We start from the raw sequence: 23058 nt of genomic DNA, 5'->3' as shown, positions 1-23058 counted from the left end.
ATCTTTTTGTGGGGACACAGAGCAGTGTAATATTAAAGAGTAAGCCTGGCTCATCCTAGGCCTGATGACTCAACAAGGGAAGGGAAAAGGAGGCTCCAGAAGTCTAATCTTCTTCACAGGGTGAGGTCCTCAGGGAGAATGACTGTATGCCAGTCCTGAGCTGAGCTTTTACATAGCCAACTGAATTGATGTAACCTTTCCAAGAGCCACACACTCTACATCCACATGAAACTTGTTGGCTAGGATCTCTCTCCACTGGCACTAACTATAAACCTTCTGTAGTCTACTAACCACAAGCTAAAGATGGCACCCCAGAAACCATAACTATGACAACCCTTTAGCATACTAAATAGGCACACATTTATTCCCAAGTCATAACTTAAGAGAAAATGTTACAGTCAAGGTTTTTAAATGTAGAAACAATTTTAAATGATGGAAAATTTTGAATTCAGATTTTAAAAAACATATTTCAAAAGTGAATTACCAATCTGAATTGCTGGGTAGAAGGGCAAAAATAGGATAATATTAATAGTGCATCTACAGAAAGCCTAAAGCATTTTTAAGCATAATAATAAGTGGTAGCATATTAAATGCAATCTTCTTTCCTCTCCCAACTTCAAATCCAAACCAAACACCTCCCCTGGACCCACAGTTCCAGGCAAAGTATTTGGCCCCCAGAGAGTGGGCAAGAGAGCTGCTGCAGGACTATCTTAGCTTCAGCATGGGAGAACTGGAAGACGAAGAGTGGAAGAGCCCCACGGTAAGGCTTTGCCCACAGTTTACAGGACAAAGTGATCCACAGATAGACCTCGATCCCAAAGGGAATAACCACAACGGTTGCCATGGCTTCCAGGATGAAAGGAGGTAGAGATGTTTTCCTGAAGGCAGAAAAACAAGGAACCTAGGAGCAGAGACATCTCCTGCTGTTGTCTCAAGATGGGACAAGGACTTGCTGCAGATTCACTGCCTGCCACATGGATAGAAACCACTGTGCTGCCATTACACAAGGCAGCCCAGAAATGGGACCTGAGCTGCAATGACAACACAGGGACAGATTAACCACACACCTCAGGGGGTCCAGCAGCCAAAGAAAGAACAAACAAGAAAAATCTTCCCAAATCCTAATGAATTTGAGCTCCTGGAAGACACAGGTGACAACTTGAAGAAACAACAAGCACTTCAGGAAATTCAAGTAAATATTTTTTTAAAGACCTTTTTAAAACAAATATATATATATATATATATATATATATAATCCATGAACAAAAATATTCAGCAGATAAATTGAAGCATCAGCACTACCAACATTAGAGACCTCAAAGAAATACCAACTACAGAGCAATACTTTTACAAAGAGATAGAAATCATGGAAAGACTCTGCAAAGATCTATAGAAAATCTAAATGCAAACAAAAGAAGTTGCAAAAATATCTGAGATGACAATCAAATAGAATAAATATCATTGAGTCAGATAAAACCTGACATTTTGTGGTGAAGAAAAATATTTTTAAAATATACAACAAGCTTCCAGATAATCTTGTAACAGTTTACAACAGGCTTTTCATCTACAATGCTGGAAATGAGAAGACTGTGGAAAAACTCTACATACTTCAGAGGGACAAGCTCCGCAATCTGAAACTTCTATAGCTAGATAAGAAACCACTCACCTCTCAGATGATAGAAACTTGCAGATATGCAAGGATGCAGAAGATGTATTATCGGCCAGGCACAGTGGCTCACGCCTGTAATCCCAGCACTTTGGGAGGCCAAAGCGGGCGGATCACCTAAGGTCAGGAGTTCGAGACCAGCCTGGCCAACATGGTGAAACCCCATCTCTACTAAAAATACAAAAATTAGCCGACTGTGGTGACAGCTTCCTGTAATCCCAGATATTCAGGAGGCTGAGGCAGGAGAATCGAGGAACCCGGGAGGCGGAGGTTGCAGTGAACCGAGATCGTGCCACTGCACTCCAGCCTGGGCAACAAGAGCGAAGATTTTGTCAAAAAAAAAAAAAAAAGAAAAGAAAAGAAAAAGTAGTTGTATTGTCTAAAAAGGGATGGAAGGAAAATATCTGAAAAATAAGTATAAGTAAACATGTATTGGAGATTTTGAGATAGAAGATGAAGAGGAGAAAAAACAATAGACCAAGATCCTGGGTAATGAGACTTGAATATGTAATAATGTTAAGTAAGGAAAATCACAAAGAAAATCCTGCTAGGAAAATTCTCAGTCCAGACCTAATGATAGGCCACAGGGAAAGAGAGATGCAGAGGAAAATGTATTCTATGCTGGTTGTTTTGTTTGCCCCATCTCTAACCCCCAACACACCACAGCCCCATCTATTATCTGGCTTCTACCAGAGCCAATAACCTCCCTTCCTGTGCCACGGGAGGCTGCAACCTAGAGGCTCTATCGTCTTGGCTATTTGGCCAGTGGCTTCCAATTGGATTTGACCAGTGGGACGTGTCAGCTGAAAACGAGAAAAAGGAACGAGACATCAAGCTAATTCTTCCCCTTTCTCTCTCACTGTCTCTCAAGAAATCTCATAAACTAAAACTCCATCTGATTATCCTCCTCCTTGGCCCCAGATTTGTTTTTCTGGCTTCAGCAGCAGTACTTCTTTCTCAAACCTTTTTGGCCATTCAGGAAGATATCTTCCTACTGTTGCTACCTTCTGTGCCTTGAATTCTTTGTAGAGTCTCCTACAGATTTGTAAGCTCTCCCCTTCTTTAAAGTCTCTTCATGTCATTTGTGAGCTGTTTCCTGCTAGAAATTTTAATATATATTCCAAATTTCTTATTTGGGGAAAGGGTAGAAGATAGTGTAGTCATGATGAGAGTGAGAAAGGTACTTTTTTATATGAAATAAAACCTAGATTTAGTGTTACCTTGTGATTTAATTACACTCTTTATCAAGAGATCCACTATGGTTGCAAAAACAAAGAAAAGCACACAATGAAATTATACATTTGCTAACTTATTTGCTAGCTTTCAGGTACAAACTTACCTAAGTTTATATTTGAGAAACATAAAAACATCTCTAATATTCATGATGGCAAGTTGTGAATTATCTGTTGACTTATGGTACCAGAATTGCAAGTGTAAGTTTACTAGGATAACAGAAAACAATTTACTGGACTCTGTCATTATAGACCTGTAATGTATTCCTTTTAACTGCAAAATACCTGAGCCACTACAGACTGCTACCAGTTGTACTGATGGCTTTCCATCTCTTACTCAGCATTTCTTCCCTCCAGAAGCTACAGGTCCAAGTCACTGTCTCAGATCTCAATAAATAATAATTTATAATACCAGTATTATGCACAAAGCACTGAATTCATTCGACATTTTTTCCTTTTAGAAATTTCTACTGGGCTATCATCAAGGCTCCAGGCACTGTCTTGGTGCTGTATGGTTTGGCACCTCCCTTCAAAAGCTTGTAGCAAAGACAGACAACTAATTACAAGTGAAGTGGCACAAAAGTGTTATTCTCCTTTAGTAACATTCACAGAATGGACATCATTGGAAGCAATTATGATGTCACAGAAAGCACACCAGGACTGAATCTAGGGTTTGGGTTTCAGGCTTCCTCTGCCTTGGGCAATTTACCTCAGCCATTTCATCTTCAGTTTTCTTATTTGCAGGACACAGTTGCTTGAAGTGACTGGAACTTAGATATTCAATATATGCAAGTATGTTAACTTTCTTTTTTTTCCTTGAAGGGGCAAGTTTTCTTCAGAAGTTTAAGAAAAATAATTTTACTGAATATCTATTACATACTGGGCATTGATCATTTCCTTCTATACTCTGTCCCGAGGTGAATGAAAGAGTGTAGGGAAAAGCTGGGCTGTAAAGGGCATGGATGAGGCCATGATTCTGTCCCCGAGTTGACTTCCAGAAAGACTAAGTTTATGATGACTACTTGTACAGATACTGGAACATATGGCAGGAATTTGAATCCATCTGTGGTTTAGTTTATCTTTCTTATGTTCATGTTCTGCTTGTCCTACATTCACTATCCCTTCAATTCATGATTTCAGTTTTGACTCATTACACTCTGTGGATTTATGATTTATATAAGCCCTCTCAATTCAATTTTATAATAAAGTGAGGTTTTTTTAAGTTTAATAAAGCAGCATTTTACTTGTGTGAAATTCTGCATTGGCAATAATTGTAACCTTCATTCAATCCATGGCTTTCTACTCTTCTATGATGTGCACCTAAAAATAAATAAATACACACACACACACACACACACACACACACACACACACTGAACTTGTGGTTAAACACAATGAACTGGCTATGCATTTCTGTCTTTACTGCCTCCCAAAGTGGCAGCATGAATTTAAGTCAATAACCCACAAGAGCAAAGAGACTCAGAAAAGAGAAAACAGTAGAAGAAAACATTGCACAAACTTTTGGAAGATGGAAAGTAGATGGAGGACTGGTACCTGACTGCAGAGAATGAAGGAAGTTTAAACTTCAAGACCTGCAAAGGGACACTAAGTAGCAAAGCATGCAAGTTTTCTTGGAAAATTCTCAGAATCTAGGGGCAACAGGTCCTATGGGTAGGGAAAGGTAGTAAGGAACATGGCTAGATATAGAGATTGGCTGAGAATCCAGAAAGCAGTTGAACAAGGATCTACCAGAAGTTTAAAAGAAGTTTCCAACTTAAAAGAGACCAAAGCCAAAAGGGAAAATTAAAGGAACTTGGAAGAAACAGAGACAATTCAGGAAGAAAAAAAAACTATAATATTATAATATCCTCAGGGAGCTAAAACAATATATTGCAATCATAAAAAAGCAAAATACTATGAAAAAGGAACAGTCAGAAAGTAAATGTGGCAGAGATACAACTGAACATTATCAATCTCTTCTTCCTTCGTAATAGATGACCCATATTGTTGGAGGCAGTGACACGCTCTGCTAAAAACTTTTTTTAGACTCCCTTACAGCTAGGGTAACCAATGACAAGTAAGTAGAAATATTTAGGTGGGCTTTCAAGAAAGTTATCCTTTATGGCACTACCAGAACTTCCATAAGGGTCTTGAACTTGATCTCCTTTAAGACCTGGACTAGCCACAAGAAGAGGATGCTTGACATCTTTTAGTCCCAGACAAGGTCAAATGTGGAGGCACTGGCCACATCATAAGCTTGTACCGCAAAATGACCCACCAAAAAAGCAATTTTCCCCAAAAGTGTTTCAGTTCTACAAAGTACAAGTACAGATATGGTTGCTGTAACTAAACTGAATAACGAGGCCAGGAGTGATGGCTCACGCCTGTAATCCCAGCACTTTGGGAGGCTGAGGCAGGTGGATCGGCTGAGGCAGGTGGATCACCTGAGGTCAGGAGTTCGAGACCAGGCTGGTCAACAAAGTGAAACCCCGTCTCTACTAAAAATACAAAAATTAGCCAGGCATGGTGGCACGTGCCTGTAGTCCCAGCCACTCGGGAGGCTGAGGCAGGAGAATCACTTGAATCCTGGAGGCGGAAGTCACAGTGAGCTGAGATCATGGCACTGCACTCCAGTCTGGGTGACAAAGTGAGACTCTGTCTCAGAAAAAAAAAAAAAAATGAAACCACACTAAACTGAATAACGAAACATGAATTTTAAATAACTTGGTAATAATCAAGGAGCTAGAAACTCATCTGGAATGTATTAAGCCAAGTACATTAATTTCCTTACATAAAAAGCATTACTGTAAATTGTAGTGCGGCTGTCAACCACATTCTTTTACCAGAACTAAGGCCAAACTTCAAAAGTATCAGCTATTTGGCAAGTTATACCTTTCAAGACTTACAAGCATTTTCCAAGTCTAAAAATGTTTGCAAATTGGCTTAAAAACAGGCAGTTTTATAAACTTTATCCTTCGAATAAAACAAAATGCATTTCTTTTCTTCATGGAAACTATAAAAGCTTTTCTTTTCTAAAATAGCTCATTGGGCTCATTTTTAATAAGACATCAGAAAATGTTCTTCTTGGAAAGATCTTAAAGTTGACTCCTCCAAACTAAATACAGCAGAAGAGCTAAATTAGTAAGATGACCCAAAGACATACAGGAAAAATACAAAAAGTAATTTAAAGAAAGAAAAGTACATAAAGAACAATTAATAGCTGAGACAAAGCCATAAACATTACTGTATAGAGACAAAAAAATCAATTTATTTGAAAAGAAGAAACTTAATACATGCAATCTATAAACCAATTCTAATCTGAAAATTCACATAGATAGTAGCTAAAAGTAAGGGAATTGAGTCCAAGAACATATGACCATGTTTTCGACAGTGCAATAAACAGGAAATTTTTTTCCTTCAATATAAAACATTTCAGGCAAGTCAACTAGCCTTAGATTTTATTAGAAATCCACTGACAAGAAAGAATAGCAAAGAAGTGCAAACATGAGCACAAGGATCTCTGGGGAGAGCAGGATGAAGTATCATTAAGAAAAAAAAACGGGCCAGGTACAGTGACTCACGCCTGTAATCCCAGCACTTTGGGAGGCTGAGGCGGGCAGATCTTGAGGTCAAGAGATCAAGACCATCCTGGCCAACATGGTGAAACCCTGTCTCTACTCAAAATATATAAAAATTAGCTAGGCATGGTAGCGTGCACCTGTAGTCCCAGCTACTCAGGAGGCTGAGGCAGGAGAATCGCTTGAACCCAGGAGGTGGAGGTTGCAGTGAGCCTAGCTCACGCCACTGCACTCCAACCTGGCGACAGAGTGAGACTCCATCTCAAAAAAAAAGAAAAAGAAAAAAATGTGGCCAGGCACAGTAGTTCATGCCTGTAACCCCAGCACTTTGGGAGGCCAAAGTGGGAGGACTACTTGAGACCAGCCTGAGCAACATGGTAAAACCCCATCTCTACAAAAAACATAAAATTTTAAAAACAAAATATCTCCACTAAAGTATTGTGAACTAAAACCCTGGGGACATAAGAGATATTTTCCCCTATTTTGAAAGGAGAAATAATCTCAGAAGAATACTGAAGTGACCTCCCCAAACAATCTTCAGTGGATCAAGTGTTTCTAAAACAGAGCAGTGTACATCAACTTTAGTATTTTATATAGCAGACCATAATGAGTCTTTCAGATTGGTTGTCTCAGAATATAATTTCCTTAGATATTAAGGGCTTCTACCTCTAATATGTATCCAAGAAGGTAGGTAAGCTGACAGCAGGGAATGATTTTGTGAATACAAATAAATAGCATCTTTGAGAGAATGTTGATTTCTTGGATAGCTCTTCTGACCTCTTCCTTCATGGAGTACCTGCCCCTCTACACTAAAACTTTACCAAGCTTGGTTTGGCTCCCACACCAACACTCCAAATCTATACTTTCAACAAGTGATAGATTGCTCTGTTGCCAAGTTTAATGGTCTTACTCCCATTTTCTTTTCCCTTGATCACTTCTAGTCTGGAACACTATTCATAATCCTACTCTCTCTACTTATCTTTCATAAAATCAGTGCTTCCCTTAAGATCTCTAACACATTCCTAGTTTTCTACTAGCTTTTTGACCATCACCGCCCCTTTCTCTTCTTGTCCTCCTAACAGAAGACATTTTCCAAAGTTCAATCCTTAATCCTCTGATATGCAATATGGTCATTCCCCTCCACTGACCCAATCTGTAAAACAGATTCTAACATCATCTGATGGGACATTTTTAAAAAATCAAAATCGATATCCAGTATTTGGTCTTAGGTCTTGTAATTCTTACTACCTTCAAATCAGCACCTCCCACACTAAGTAGACTACTAGCTTCACTGTCCTGCCCACAGGACAATTCAACGAATCCTTGCTCATGCCCACACCACCCCTACCCAACTTGAAAGACTTCCATGTTACTTCCCACGCATCAACTTTCTGATTCAGGTCAAGAAGGACCTTCTCTAATAGTTTCCAAATGCTTTTCCCATTCTCAAGCTTCCTGTAGCTTTGCTGTCCACAATGTCTGCACTTATTCCTATGCTGCCCCATAGCTGTTTCCTCCCTGACAGGACAAGTACCCAGAAGGTACTTCACACCAAGTAAAACAGGAGAAAAACCCAGAGGGCAATGAAGGAAATGTTTTGAGAGGGAAGTTATCACCATCTCTTTCTGATGCTTTTGATAGATTGACAAGTGCTCTATTGTTCCCTTCCTCACCACACACACTGTCTCTAAGGCCCTGTCCCATCCCAACACAAGAAAGTTATTTAATAGTATCTACTTACACTTCCGTGTGAATTTACACTACATGCCATATTAAGTCCAATCACTTTTCTATGCTTTTTAACATTGTGAAACAAGAAAATGAGTAAGACGGAGGCAGATATATGGAACAGCCAATAGCACAACAGGATGTGTACATGCCAAACAACAGGCAGGGCTATGTAAGGGAGGGTGAGAAACAGAGGAAGATGAATGAAGGGGTTGAGAGCTTGATTTTTCTATTAGACAGATCTAAGTTCAAATACTGGGCCTGCCGGCTTCAGTTGCATGGTGTTGGGAAGAAACTTAACTTCTCTGAACCTCTCTTTTCTCATCTGTAAAAAACACATATATAATATAAAATGATTTTTAAAAATAATAATACCTTTTAATTCAAGTAACAGCTAGAAACAATCATAAAAAACAAGTTAGGCTGGGAGCAGTGGCCCACGCCTGCAATCCCAACACTTTCAGACACCAAAGTGGGAGGATCGCTGAAGGCCAGGAGTTCAAGACCATCCTAGGCAACATGGCAAGAACCTGTCTCTACAAAAAAATTTTAAAAATTAACAAAGTGTGGTGGTGCACCGATAGCCCCAGCTACTCAGGAGGCTCAGACAGGAGGATCAGTTGAGCCCAGGAATTCAAGCCTGTAGTCAGCTATGATTGCTGCACCACTATACTCCAGCCTGGGTGGAGACCCTGTCTCAAAAAAAAAAAAAAAAAAAAAAAAAAAACAAGAAAGAAAAGAAAACAAGAGAAAATCAGTTTGGACAAAATCAAATCAGGAGCTTCAGCTTTCCTTTTCCCTTCACTTCTGAACAAAATCCTTTTGAAAGCCTCGACCCTCAGTTTTGTGTGCCATTTCAGAATAATTCCATTAAAAAACTGGTATAAAGTGCAACCCTTTCAAAGCATGAGATGGGCCTCTGATGTTTAAGTTGAAGCAGATGATAGAAACTTTCCTGTTCTCAATAAAGTTTCTATTTTTTTTTTATTTCTAAACAGGGTAAAGCTATTTTCTGCTTCTCTGTCTCCAATTATGAATACAGACCATGCTCAAACTGCAGGACACAACTCAATCAGTGAGTTGTGAAATCTTTTTCATGAATAACACCCCAAAGTTTCATGATGATGTATTATCCCCTGGCACAGCGTATTCAGCTGAAAAGGCTCATCTTCAAATTTGCTTGGACTTTTTTTTATGATACTTGCTTACTTTCAGGCATCTTTAGAATTGGTTAAATAAAGTAAATTTGGCATGGTTTAAAGTTGCTTTTTTCAAAAAAACATGTTCAAAACTTGCTCAGTCTAGAACAGAACTTGAAAAAGCAGGGGAAAACCCAACTAATACAACAAAACCAACATCTCTTGTTGAGTGAAGCATAACCAAGAAGTTAGTCATGTCACAGGGCTAAAAAGATTTCAAGTATAAAGAATTAAAAGGTATTTGTTCATTCATCCACTTACTTTTCCCAGGAATATTTATTGAGTGTCTAGTAAATACTTGGCACTATTCACGACTTGAAAACAAAATAAGTCCTTGTACATAAGGCACTTATATTCTAGCGGAAATAGCGGAACAAACAAAAACAAATACACATAGACACACACACACACACACACCTATATATATAATGCAGAGGCAAGTGATAATAAGTGCAATGAAATCTGAGTATGGAGTGACAAGGGAAGATAATGGCAGTAGGAAGGAAGAGGAGGTATCATTTAAGCTAAGACCTAAGTAAATGAAGAAAATGTATTCATGCAGAAGGAACAGCAACACAAAGACCTTAAGATAAAACCCAGGCCAGGCATGGTGGCTCACACCTGTAATCCCAGCATTTTGGGAGGCTGAGGCACACATATCACCTGAGGTCGAGAGTTAGAGACCAGCCTGATCAACATGAAAAAACCCTGTCTCTACTAAAAATACAAAAAGTCAGCCGGGTGTGGTGGCACATGCCTGTAATCCCAGCTACTTGGGAGGCTGAGGCAGGAGAATTGCTTGAACCTGGGAGGTGGAGGTTGCCATGAGCCGAGATCGTGCCATTGCACTCCACCTTGGGTAACAAGAGTGAAACTCCATCTCAAAAATTAAAAAAAAAAAAAAGGTAAAAAAAAAAAAAGTTCTCTCTACATCTGAGTAACAGCTGGAAGCCAGTATAAGCACAGTAAGCAAGTCGAAGAACGAGGGTGGAGATGAGATAGGCAAGCAGGGAACAGATCATATGGGGCCCTAGAGACTGCCTTAAAAATTCAGACTTTATTCTTAATGTAATGGAAAGCCATTGTCAGGGGAGGAGGGCGCAGAGCCGGATGTATAATCTCTGACTTACACTTTTAAAGAGGAATCTGGCTGCTATTTTGGAAGCAAGGAGTCCAGGCTACTGCAACAGCATAGGTGAAAGGTGGATGGTGGATGTGGCAAGAAGTGGTCAGATTCTGGATCTATTTGAAGATATAGCCTGTTGGATTTCTTCACAGATTGGATGTGTGGTGTGACGTTAAAAAGGAACAAGAGTCAATAATGACTTCAAATTTGGAAGCCTGAGCAACTGGCTGAACAATGATGCCATTTGCTAAGATAGAAACACTGGGGAGATGAGGAGATGATTAGGAAGGGGTGGGAAAGGGGTAGTACTAAGAGTTTTGCTTAGAACCCACTGAGCATGACATGCTTATCAGACCTACAGTGGGAAATCTCGAGTAGTTACTAAAATTTAGGGACAAGGTCAGGGTCAGGAATGTAAATATGGAAGCAATCAGCGTGGAGAAGATATATGAACTTGATAACATCTGCTAGAAAGATACTGTAGACAAAGAAAAGAAGACATGGAAGATGAGTCCTTGGATGTTCTAACATTCACTGATGAACAATAATTAAGAGGACCGAGCACAGAAAAATTAGACACACCAAGTGAAATGGAAGAAAAACCTAGAGGGCAATGAAGGGTTTGAGAAGGAAGTCATCACCAACTCTATCTGATGCTTTTGATAGACTGACAATATTTTCTGCATAACACAGGGTAAATTCCAAATGCATCTGATACTGGTCCAGAGGCAATACGTTTGCTTATTGTCCCCTTCTTCATGTAAAATGAAAAACATTAAAACATTAAATCTCATGAGAAAAACTAATTCCACAATGAACTTCCTTTATTTATTTAATTTTATTTATTTATTTATTTTTGAGATAGGGTCTCGCTCTGTCATACAGGCTAGAGTGCAGTGGTACAATCATAGCTCACTGCAGCCTCAAACTTCTGGGTCAAGCCAGAATGAAAGTTTATAATGAGACTGGCAATGACCTCCCTTCCTTTGAATGTTATGAAATGGTGGTATAACAAAATAACTCAGATATTTCTTACCCTGTTCACACATCTAGATCAAATTTCAATCTAGTCAAGGAGGCAAAAAAATTTTATCAGCGTCCCAGCTTTGGTACTAACAAGCCTAAAACACTAACTAAAAAGTATCCTAATCAAAAACATGACATGTATTTTTGAAGCACTATACAATAACCATCTGTACAATTTCTGATATGCACGAACTACAGAAATGTAGGTCACATGAGAGAAGGTGATACTTTTATAAATTATAGAAGAAACTACTTAGATATCTATTTCCTATTCTAGCTTAAAGTATAACTCAATGTTATATTAAAATGTTTCCTTTTTTAACACTTTAAATGGTTTATTGAACATTAACAATCACTAACATACATTCAAATATATAAACATAAAGTCGGCAATTGCTCAACAGTGTCCATCTGGCTGGGCATGGTGGCTCACACCTGTAATCCCAACAGGTTGGGAGGCCAAGGTGGGACGATCGCTTGAAGCCAGGAGTTCAAGGCCAGCTTAGGAAACAAAGCGAGACCTTGTCCCTACAACAAAATTTTTAAATTATCTGGGTGTGGTGGTGTGTGCCTATAGTCTCCCAGCTGTTCCAGAGGCTGAGGCAGGAAGACAGCTTGAGCACGGGAGTTCAAGGCTGCAGTGAGCTATGATCATACCACTGCACTCCAGCCTGGGCAACAGAGCAACACCCTGTCTCTAAAAAAGAAAAAAATATATCTCTTGGCAATTCTGTAACTTACATATATTTGATGATCATGTACTAATACGGCACTAACATCACAAGAAAGAACTTGTGCTGGTGAGCGGAAGTTGTATAGGATTTGTCATGTACAAAAAATAGCTAATCTTACAACTTTAGGTGGAACAAAGACAGAGAGCCCATTCTTTTCTGATTCTTAATTCCTTAACAACGATGAACTACCTGGCCAGCGCCACTCCCAGGCAGCAGAGTATAATGACTAAGATGGCAGGCTGTGGGCATTCGGATCCTCAGCCAGCATTTACTACTTCTAGTGTTTCCTTGAGTAAATTATTTTACCTCTCACCCCTCTTTTCCCTCATTGGAAAAGAACATCCTCAATAAGAATAGTCCTTCATTATAAGATATGTGGGTATAATGCACTTGCCACAAGTCATGTATGTGGTAGAAACTCAAGAATACTAGCTGCTTTTATTGTCATTTTTTCAGCTTCTCTTAAAAAAAACAAACACTTCACTAGCAGGTAACTCGCTATTCAAGTCAGCTCATGTAGTGTAGGGCACTGCTATATTCATAGAAAGATCTTCAAAATACTGAGTCAAAAGTCTCACTGTGACCAGTTATTACCAGTTCTGCCCTCTGAATCCATACAAAAATTTCCTAATCTCTCCTACATGACAATCCCCATTATGCTTGAAGACAGACAGAAGGTCAGGTGCTGTATACCAACATAAAAATACACTCAAGCACCAAACTGAGCATTCTGTACCCAGGAATGAGAACCAGTCTTTGAGCATACTACTGGGGTATTTCATAATCTTTGGAAAGGCTGTTCATGGGACTGTGCTGTAATTCACCAGAGTAGAACTTGCTATTGTCCATCTCTTTAAGCAAAGCCACAGGTTGCTTGTGTTAAACCTCTGTTTCAAAGTTGTGCATATATGACAGCTATTATCCCTATTAAGAGCTTTGACTACATCAAACATGTTTTCAAAGATATACAACCAATAATTATTTAATACCTTCTGAAACTAAAGAGTTAAATACAGGTATGCATAATTCCTCATTTCCTCAGGCTCTAACACATTTTTGATAGTTAACAGGCTTAAGGAGATCTGGAAACATCAATTAAATAGGCCAACCTTTTTATTGGACACAAAACGTTCATTCATTCAACAAGTATTTGGGAACATTCTGTCAGGAACTCTGGGGAACAGGAACAACATAAACAACTCAATCTGCAGATGCTAACTAGAAGAATGAGTTCACCTGCAAGGTGTATTTCTTCCAAACTAAAAGGATTGGGCAAATATGTTGATGTCACTTTGCTTTTCTTAACTAGCATTCACAAAGCTAGTGTGTTTCTATAACTCAAATGCTGGTATGTTGAGAAGCAGTCTTAACAGGAAGAGGGAAGGTGAAGGAGTGTTTAGTCTCAACAGCAGTCCCTCACTACCCAAAGCACTCTCGGCATCCAGAGAGAAAGAGAGCTAGAGCAATGCACCGAAAGACAAGAACCAACACAGATTGAATAAATCAGCATACTCCCTGTGGTCCAATCCAGGACACCATTCCTCTTTCTCTAAGCCTAGGAGAAGTTTTAAGGATTTGTGCTTTACAAATGGCTTAAGAAACACCAAGGTTTCAAGGCTTCTTCACAAGGGCCAATTGTGACTTCACTGAACCTTTTGTGGCTTAAGAGGAAATAGAACCCTCCTTTTCTCAGCTTCATCCTTCCTCATTGGAGGAAACCCAATGGGTCATTTGTTACATAAATGTTTAATATCACTAATAATCTCAGAAAAAATAGGACAACATGTCTTTCATCTGTTCATTTAGAGGGAAAATACAAATAACAATTTCTAATTTGGGCCAGAATGTGGAGAAAATGGTGCCCTCAACCCCTGCTCATTCTGCAAACTGCCACAAAGGTTTTAGAGGGTATCTTGATAATGTGTATCAAGAACCGTTTTTTTCACCCAGTGGGTCCACTTCTCTAACTGGTTCAAGAATACTCTATTTATTTATTTATTTATTTACTTTTTAAAGACAGAGTCTTACTCCGTCACCCAGGCTGGAGTGCAGTGGCACAATTACGGCTCACCACAACCTCAACTGCCCAGACTCAGGCGATCCCTCCCACCTCAGCCTCCCAAGCAGCCAAGAATGCAGGTGTGTGCCACCTTTTTTTTTTTTTTTTTTTTGGTAGAGATGGGGTCTTGCTATGTTGACTAGGCTGGTCTTAAACTCCTGGCCTCAAGCCATCTTCCCTCCTTAGCCTCCCAAAGTGCTGGGATTACAGGCATGAGCCACCATGTCTGGCTGACACCCTCTTTTACTAAAGGTACAAGTTCTTTGTATTTTTCCTCACTTTATGAAAGAAGTCCATTTCTAGCTTTCAGTGCATCAGTACATTGGAAGAATCCAGAATGATTGACACTGCACTGGAACCCTCCCAGTTCCTCAGGAAATACTTTGACATATCTGTTTACACTTCCTGGAGTCAGGCTATTCTAAAGGCATTCCTGCCCTGGTTCCTATTTGTGTAAATCAGTTCCTTCCCAAGAGGACTTCATTAATTCCCTCATCTCTTGCCACCCCTCTCTTTTCTAGGATCCTTTCTTATTTCCCATATAAAGATGCTGTGTTCAAGAAATTATAAAACACTGCATAAAGAAAAAAATGGGGCCGGGTGTGGTGGCTCACGCCCTGTAATCCCAGCACTTTGGGAGGCCAAGGCTGGCAGATCACTTGAGGCCAGGAGTTTGAGATCAGCCTGAGCAATACAGTGAAACCCTGTCTCTACCAAAAAAAAAAAAAAGAAATACAAAAGTTAGCCAGGCATGGTGGTACACTCCCAGCTACTCGGGAGGCTGAGGCAGGAGAATCACTTAAATCCAGGAGGCGAAGGTTGCAGTGAGCCAAGATCACACCACTGCACTCCAGCCTGGGCAACAGAGTGAGTTCCTGTCTCAGAAAACAAAAGTAAAAGAAAAAAGTGAGAGGAAAAAAGAAACAAATAGGCATTAAGACATTTCTTGGCCATTCAAACCTACCTTGAGAAATCCATAGTACTAGAAATCAAAGAGTGGATGCTTACCAAAGAAATGGAGATTAATGTGCTCTCTGGAAGGAACTCTCTTGAGTGATAAAAAGCATTCTGTATCTTGATTGGGTTCTGGTGACTTGGGCATATAGGTCTGACAAAACTCCTACAATGGTATACTTAAAATCAGTGCATTTCACTGCAGGTAAAACGTTACCTCAGTAAGGTACTTCAGTAAGAATAAATTACTCTGAGCAACTGCTGGAAGCTATGCTGTCTGCAACTTCAAGATTTCACACACGACAAGTTAAAAAAGGCCAAAATGTTCCAGACTAGTGGGCAGATGGGTTAACCCCACTGGAGCCTCGGCTCAAATGCTGCCTTCTCTGTGTGCTTGCCCTGACTGACCAGGTGGACTCAGGCTGCCTCCTCAATGCCATCACAATGCACCAGATGAACTTCAGCACCTGACGGCACTGCTGGGTTTGTCTGCACATCTGCTTTTCATGGGGGCTGCCTCTCTTTGAAGGTCCAGGTAAGGGCTAAGAATTTGGTGACTGAATCTATAAACCCGGCAAGTTTCTGGCACACAGTAGGCACATAGTAGGTATTTTTGAGATGACTAAATGTAAGTCCCCATGAGGGAAATCATCAAGTGGACGGCAGTAGAGTAAGGTGACTCGGGAAGAGGGTTGAGGCAGAAGAGGAAATGCTAAGTAAATAAACAAGTACACACTGGCATGCAGATGAAGACACATCCTGTAGCAGGTTCCAACCAAACAACTGCAACCAATAAAGCTTAAGACACTGAAGCAAGTTTCCAATGGAAGAAGAAATGAGTTCTGGTCCTTAAAATCCTATTTTTTAATGTTGTTAAAGCTATAACTTTATCTGTACTTTTATTCAACAAGCATTCAGCAGGCACCATGCCAAACACTCAAGCAATAAATAAGATACGATTCCTGCCCTCAGTTAGCTCATAGACTAATATAGAAAAACAAATAGAACCACACAATGCAAAAAGAGAGATTTATGTGAGTAAGACAGGAGAGAAAGGAATGGGTGGGGCTGCAGGTTTGGCAATTTCGGGAAGGCTTCACATAAAGGTTGATTTTAGCTCAAGTATGGAAGAATGAAGAGGTGTTCACTAGGTTACAAGGAATAACAAGTATTCCATTCATACAAAAACATGGAGGTGACAAAACTGCATTCTGTGCAAGGAGAAACACAAGCAACGGATTAGGGAGCATTTGTTGCTCTACCATCAGCATCCATTTAACTGGCACAACTACCAGGGGAGATTAAGAGGAAAAAACTGAGACCTACAGGATTTAAATAGCAGAGTCCAGGCCAGGTGCGGTGGCTCACACCTGTAATCACTATGGTAAATCTTTGTTAAAAATTGTAGTATTACAAAGCAATTCTTACACTAGCTGCTGCAGCTAAAATCATTGGAAGACTCACAGTACAATTCCTTCACATGCAACCCTTTAAAATGATTTTAGCTGCAGCAGCTAGCATAAGAATTGCTTTGTAACACTACAATTTTTAACAAATATTTACCATAGTGTCTTAATATCTGTTGATTGAAATTATATATAATTACTAAAAATACTTCCATTAGCACCAAAGGCAAAAAAGTTAAAAGGTGGTGAACAGCACATCCCTGAAGGATAAAACTTGGGGCAGGTGGAGAAACAGACCAATTAGAAGTGAGGAAGGACTCATATTCTAGTGCCAGACTTGGCAATGAGCTCAGGTTGGCATCCCTTACAGGGTGACAGCAATACTGAAAAAATCCAATCCAGAGATAACAGGAAGGGCAAGTGAGCAGAAAGGTGGTGAATTAAGTTAGCCTGTTCTGCTCCAGCCATAAAAATTACTATTGTATTTGAACCTCAACCTAGAGAGCAACATTAACTTACAGACTAGAAAACTGACCAACCAATGCAAAGTGCTACATACCCCAGTTTCAATCTCATTAGTATTTTGTCTGTTTACCACATGGCTTTCAGATGACCCAAAACAGAGAGACAAAGGCAACTATTAGGCATAGAAAATTAAAAGGTACTGCAGAAGAGGCCTAAAATTAGAGTCCAGGCTGTATTTTCCACCACTTCATCAGCCACTGCGTAGCCTTGCTAGAATCAAGCTTCTCCTCTGCCTTTGCCTTCAAACCATTACTTGGTTTTAAACTAGTGTTTAATCATAAACCAGCCCTGCTACATTATTAATGTATCAAACAGCCTTTCCAACTATGTAATAATCCAATATCATTATGTTGAGCGATCTTAAAGGGTAGCTTTCCAACATTTGCTTTGAATTGCAAAATTAGCATGAGTAGACACACCAATTTTTATATATACTCAAGTATATAAGTACAATTTGAAATAAGTAAAAACAAGATTCATAAAGTGATCATAATTGGCAGAATAACAACCACTAGCTCTTACCTCACTCTTCCTCCTCCACTCTAAAAAATAAACTTTGGTTGTGAGAATAACACATTAGCTACTAAAAATCACAGATAGAAAATGGAAATGACAAGGCGATGCTGACATGGAGTCCAGTCATCATTCAAAACTTTACAAGGTTATTGGAGTTGACTTTGGGGTATTCAAAGCTGCAGTTGCAAATATAAGTAGATTATATGTAATACAGATAGAACATATATTATAATACATATGTATATATGTACATACATATACAATATATACACTTAAAAACCCTCCTATATTTCAGTAATGTGTAAAGGAATAGGGCAAAATGTAGCAAGACTATCAGCAAGCAGGGGAAAGAATACTTTACAAATACACATTGGAATCAACCTTTTATCTTCAGATTAGGGGTTCTTAAAGAGGTTGTGGTGATGACAGAGTCATTCATCCTGCTTCTTTTGGCAAGAACGATATTTTAAAATATGTGCTTTGGTGGCAAAGGCAAAGCTGACAAGAGAGATAGATGTGGACACTGGAGAAACAAAATAGCCCTAACAGTGAGCACACTGTGGTCATTTCAAATGCCCAGAGTATACTAAAAGTATCTGAACAGGTAAATTACTCACATATACACAATGAAGGCAAACATACTGCCTTGTTCCAAGTGGGATGAAAAAAAATTTCAATTTCATTAACTATATTAAAAGGATATGACAGTACCTTTAGGAAGATCCAGCTCTCTGCTAACGATGAACAAAATACATTATAGAGGTGCCAAATCATTGCTGATAAACACCTTTACATAGACTGCGATGAGAGTGAAAACAGACCACATGTAATATGCGCAATGATATCTTTTATCACAATACACTTTCCCCCCATTCATTACATACAAATTTCTTGGAGAAAACCTACATAATTATGAGCAAGCAGGGACAAAAAAGGAATTCATCGTTTTCCAAAATGTGCATACTAAAAAAACAGGGAAGCGTGTGGAATCATTCCTATTCATGTTTCCTGAAGCAAATACAAAGCACGCAGATGCAAACTCCACACATAAGCCATGTATGACCAAAACATGTCCCCACGTCTCCCCTTCTCCCTCCTTCAATCCCCAACACTCAAACACAAAATGGCAAGTTTGTTTTCTAAAATTATGCAGAACACACACTGCTAATGGAAAATTACAGTTGGAAGTCTTGGCTTTTCAAAGTTTATGAATGAGGGAAGTTATTTCTCTTAACTATATTGCTGGAATTTTTCCACTCTCATTTCAATTCAAAATACAGCGTTTATTCTTCTCTCAACTTCCCATGCCCCTCCCTTCACATCTTTCTAAGTCACCTTCAGACCAGCTCAAAGTTTCAATCTAAAAAGACACTAAAAGCTCATTCCTTAGACCTCCCTACTGTCCCGTGGTTAATGCTACTCACATTTCACATTCCTTTATTTAGCGTAAGAAATGTAATTTATTCTTTCTTTCCACACACATACATGTATTTCTTTAAGGAAAAACACATTATTTTCAAGTATTGTTCGCTTTGGAATTCTTAAACATGTAGTTTTTTCCGTGGAATAATCTTTAAGCCTAATTCGAAGTTTTAAATATGTTAACTAAACCAGCACGTGGCATCAATAACTCCTAAATGACTGCAGGGCTTGTGCACGCCACAATTTTCAGCAGTTGTTCCTGATTCACATCTGCTTGGAAGACTTTTGCCTCGTTTTAAAAGTCATCTTTTGCGTCCAGTGGAATAACGGCTAGAAGTCCTGATGTTAATGTTCTACAGATAAATGTAGCCCCAAGGCGTTAATGAAGAGACCCGCTCTTTTTCAGAGTGAAAGAAGGGAATGGAAGATCTTGTCTGTGAGGCACAGCTGGGAGGGGAACAGCTCTTCAGCGAATGATCCTAGGATCTCAGTCTCATCAAAGCCGAAAATGAAAAAGCACATGCCCCGGCCCCTACCCCCTGGGCTTGGATGCGGCCCCAGAGAAATCATCCTTCCAGGTGAGCCTTCGGTGTGTTACCTCCTCCACCTGCCCTCCCACCCACCCTTCTTTTCCGCTCCCCCCCTCCACACTGAATACACTGGCTTCTCAGGTATAAGGTGAGCATCCCCACTTCTAGGCACCCCGAGGGAATGCACCCGAGAGCCCTGGCCCAGCTCTGCACCGCGCGCTCTGGGCTGTGCCCCGCAGAGACGCCCCGGGCGAGCCAGGGCGGACTGCGCTGCTCCTCCGGGACGCGCGATGCCGGCAGGCGAACGCCCACCTCTGCCCTAGGAAGCCAGTGACACCGTCGGGGGGCGGGGGTTAGGGCAGCGCCAATCTAAGCTGGACATAAGATGCAGGAGCGGCAGAACCCGCAGAGTCCCCAAAAGTGCACAAGCAAACCAGCTTCTTCACGCCGGCTGGGTCGCCGAAGGAGGCTAAAGTGCAGAGTGACTGGGGCTGCAGTCACCTCGCGACGACCGCCCCGAGGCAGTCAACACCTGCGGAAGGGAAAGCAGTGAAAGGCACTCACCTCCACCCATCTCTGAGCCTCGGCGAACGCCACGGAGCAGTTGGCCTCTGCCTCCTCCAGCCCTTCCATGGCTAGGACAAGGGAGGGAGAGAGAGACTCGGGATGCGTGGAGGGGAGGGGGTGTCCCCGCGCGTCTGGGCCCCACGGGCGGGGAGGGCACGCAGGCCTCCCACAACTCCGGCTTCCGCTCCGGCTGCGAAGGCGCCGGGGCTCTAGTTCCCTTTGTTGCGCTCTGCAGTTCGTTAAGGTCTCGAACCTACACGAACGTGAAGACCTGGCTTTCTCTAAATTCCTGAAAGCGACCCAAGGCCCGCGGGGACCCGGGCAGTCAGGCAGGACGCGGGAAGCGAAGCGGGTGCCCAGCGGCAGCGCGCGGCACCAGCCCCGACGACAGTTTGGACTTCAAAAGTCGCAGCGCCGCCGCCGTCCTCCCCGCGGTGGCCCCGCCCCGGCCCACCCCACCGCCCGCCCGGGGCCCGCCGAGTCGCCGCTTCCGTCTGCCCCTCCCGTGGCTCCTCGGGCTCCCGGCCGCGGCCGCCTCTGTGGTCAGACTGTCTGGCCCGGGAGATGCCACAGTCCGCCAGGGGCCGCGGCCCGGGCCCCGCTGGGGTTCCCGCACAGCCCGCGGCTCCGCCCCGAGGGGATGCGCCCCCGCGCCCGCATCCTTCCCGCACCCGCCCGCCTGGCCCCTGCCCCCTCCCGGGCCCCTGAGAGCGGCGCCCCTCCCGGCTCGCGGCCGCCCGGCCCGCTTGACATACCAGGAATAGCTGCACACAATTGTACCTTTCCCGGCCAAGAAACCTCCCCCGCTGGGGAGCGCGGCCCGCCGCCCTCACCTGAGCCCCGGCCAGCCAAGCCCGCTACCCGCTCTCCCGCCGCGACCCGGCCCAGCCGCCAGGTGCGCGCCGTCCCCTCCCACGCTCCCCGCCCCCTGCCGCGGCCGGGCCCTCCCGGAGGCAGAGGAGGGTCGTGGCCTTGGCACGTGCTGCCGCTTCCCCCCGGCGGAGTTCGGCCCCGCTCCGCCCGGCTTCCAGGTGGGTGCGGTGGAAGGAGGGTCCCTGCCCCTCCACCCCGGCTCGCCGCTGAGGGTTCGAGCAAGCTGGAGGGTTCCTTGCATTCCCCACTTCCCGCCCGCTCAGCCCAGTTTAGGCCGTTTGATGATCGCCCTCGCGCTGAGCGTCAAAATCCCCACCCTTCGTGGTTTGAGGACACTCAGGGGACAGCGAGCTGGCAGGTTATGCGGTATCCGCCGCGGCCCTGGGTAGGTGTGCAGGGCCGGGGGGTTGGGGGGGGCGGGAGGCACACGGGTCGGCTTGCGCGGGTCTTTTTCACACCAGTGCTCAAATCAGGTCTCCACAAAGGAGCCTACTCATCTGTCTGAGCTCCCTGGTCCCTCACTCCACGCTCCTGAGGCACTATCCAGGCCACAGGTTGATGGCTTCATCTTTGGAGGAAGATAAAGACCGGTTCTTACTCTGCTGAAACGAAAGCAAACTCTTGTTCTTATTTTTCTGGTTGTTTTTATGAAGAAAAACGTCAGATACAGAGCAGAGACTAGTAGAATACTATCTAAAACCTAGCGTCTGTATTTAACAACTGTTTGCCTTTTGCCTTATGTATCACCTTTTCTGCTGGAGGGTTTTATTTTTTAATTTTTTAAATTGTATTTACTTTCTGTTTGTTTTTGTTTTGTTTTGTTTTGAGATGGAGTCTCACTGTTGCCGAGGCTGGAGTGCAGTAGCACCGTGTTGGCTCACTGCAACCTCCGTCTCCTGGGTTCAAGCAATTCTCTTGCCTTAGCCTCTCAAGTAGCTGGGATTACAGCCGCCCACCACCATGCCCAGCTAGTTTTTATATTTTTAGTAGAGACGGGGTTTCACCATATTGGCCAGGCTGGTCTCGAACTGACCTCAGGTGATCCACCCACCTCGGCCTCCCAAAGTTCTTGTTTGTTTGTTTGTTTGTTTTTGAGGAGTCTCGCTCTGCCGCCCAGGCTGGAGTGCAGTGGCGCAATCTCGGCTCACTGCAAGCTCCGCCTCCCGGGTTCACGCCATTCTCCTGCCTCAGCCTCTCGAGTAGCTGGGACTACAGGCGCCTGTCACCACGCCCGGCTAATTTTTTGTATTTTTTTAGTAAAGACGGGGTTTCACCGTGTTAGCCAGGATGGTCTCAATGTCCTGACCTCGTGATCCGCCTGCCTCGTCCTCCCAAAGTGCTTTGATTACAGGCGTGAGCCACCGCCCCCAGCCGTTCTTGTTTGTTTTTTAAGTTTTTTAAGAGACAGCTCTGTTGCCTAGGCTGGAGTGCAGTTGCGCCATCATAGCTCCCTGTGACCTTGAATTCCTGGGCTCAAGCGATCCTCTTGCCTCAGACTCCCAAGTAGCTGCGACTACAGGCAAGTGACACCACACCCAGCTAATTTCTGTATTTTTTGTAGAGAGAGGGGTCTCACTATGTTGTCCAGGATGGTTTCAAACTCTGACCTCAAGCAGTCCTCCTGCCTTGGCCTCCCAAAGTGCTGAGCCTGGTGAAGAGTTTTAAAGATAGGAGATTTCACCCCTAAATGGTACAATATACATATCATTTTTAAAAGGACACTCTCCCACTTTGGGAGGCAGAGACGGGCGGATCACAAGGTCAGGGGTTTGAGACCATCCTGGACAACATGGTGAAACCCTGTCTCTACTAAAAATACAAAAAAAAAATAAAAATTAGCTGGACGTGGTGGCACTGTTTGGGAGCCTGAGGCAGGAGAATCGCTTGAACCAGGGAGTCAGAGGGTGCAGTAAGCCA

General features: G+C 42.5%; 1 protein-coding gene across 28 annotated transcripts in view; it reads right to left on the bottom strand.

Annotated features, from left to right (window-relative positions):
• The window catches only part of LMO7 (LIM domain 7), a 222114-nt gene extending 201225 nt beyond the window's left edge, over positions 1–20889 (bottom strand). For 18 of the 28 annotated variants that reach the window (XM_063697422.1, XM_063697426.1, XM_063697424.1 and 15 more), the window contains exon 1: positions 20266–20889. In XM_063697422.1, coding sequence (XP_063553492.1) covers positions 20266–20334 — 69 coding nt within the window. In that variant the 5' untranslated portion in view covers positions 20335–20889. The remainder of the gene's footprint in view (positions 1–20265) is intronic. The other 10 variants (XM_063697414.1, XM_063697417.1, XM_004054609.5 and 7 more) reach the window with 1 other exon arrangement.
• Between the last annotated feature and the right edge of the window lie 2169 nt (positions 20890–23058).

Source organism: Gorilla gorilla, chromosome 14 (assembly GCF_029281585.2).
Source record: "Gorilla gorilla gorilla isolate KB3781 chromosome 14, NHGRI_mGorGor1-v2.1_pri, whole genome shotgun sequence".
Taxonomy (NCBI): domain Eukaryota; kingdom Metazoa; phylum Chordata; class Mammalia; order Primates; family Hominidae; genus Gorilla; species Gorilla gorilla.
This window is presented reverse-complemented; position numbering and strand designations above follow the sequence as displayed.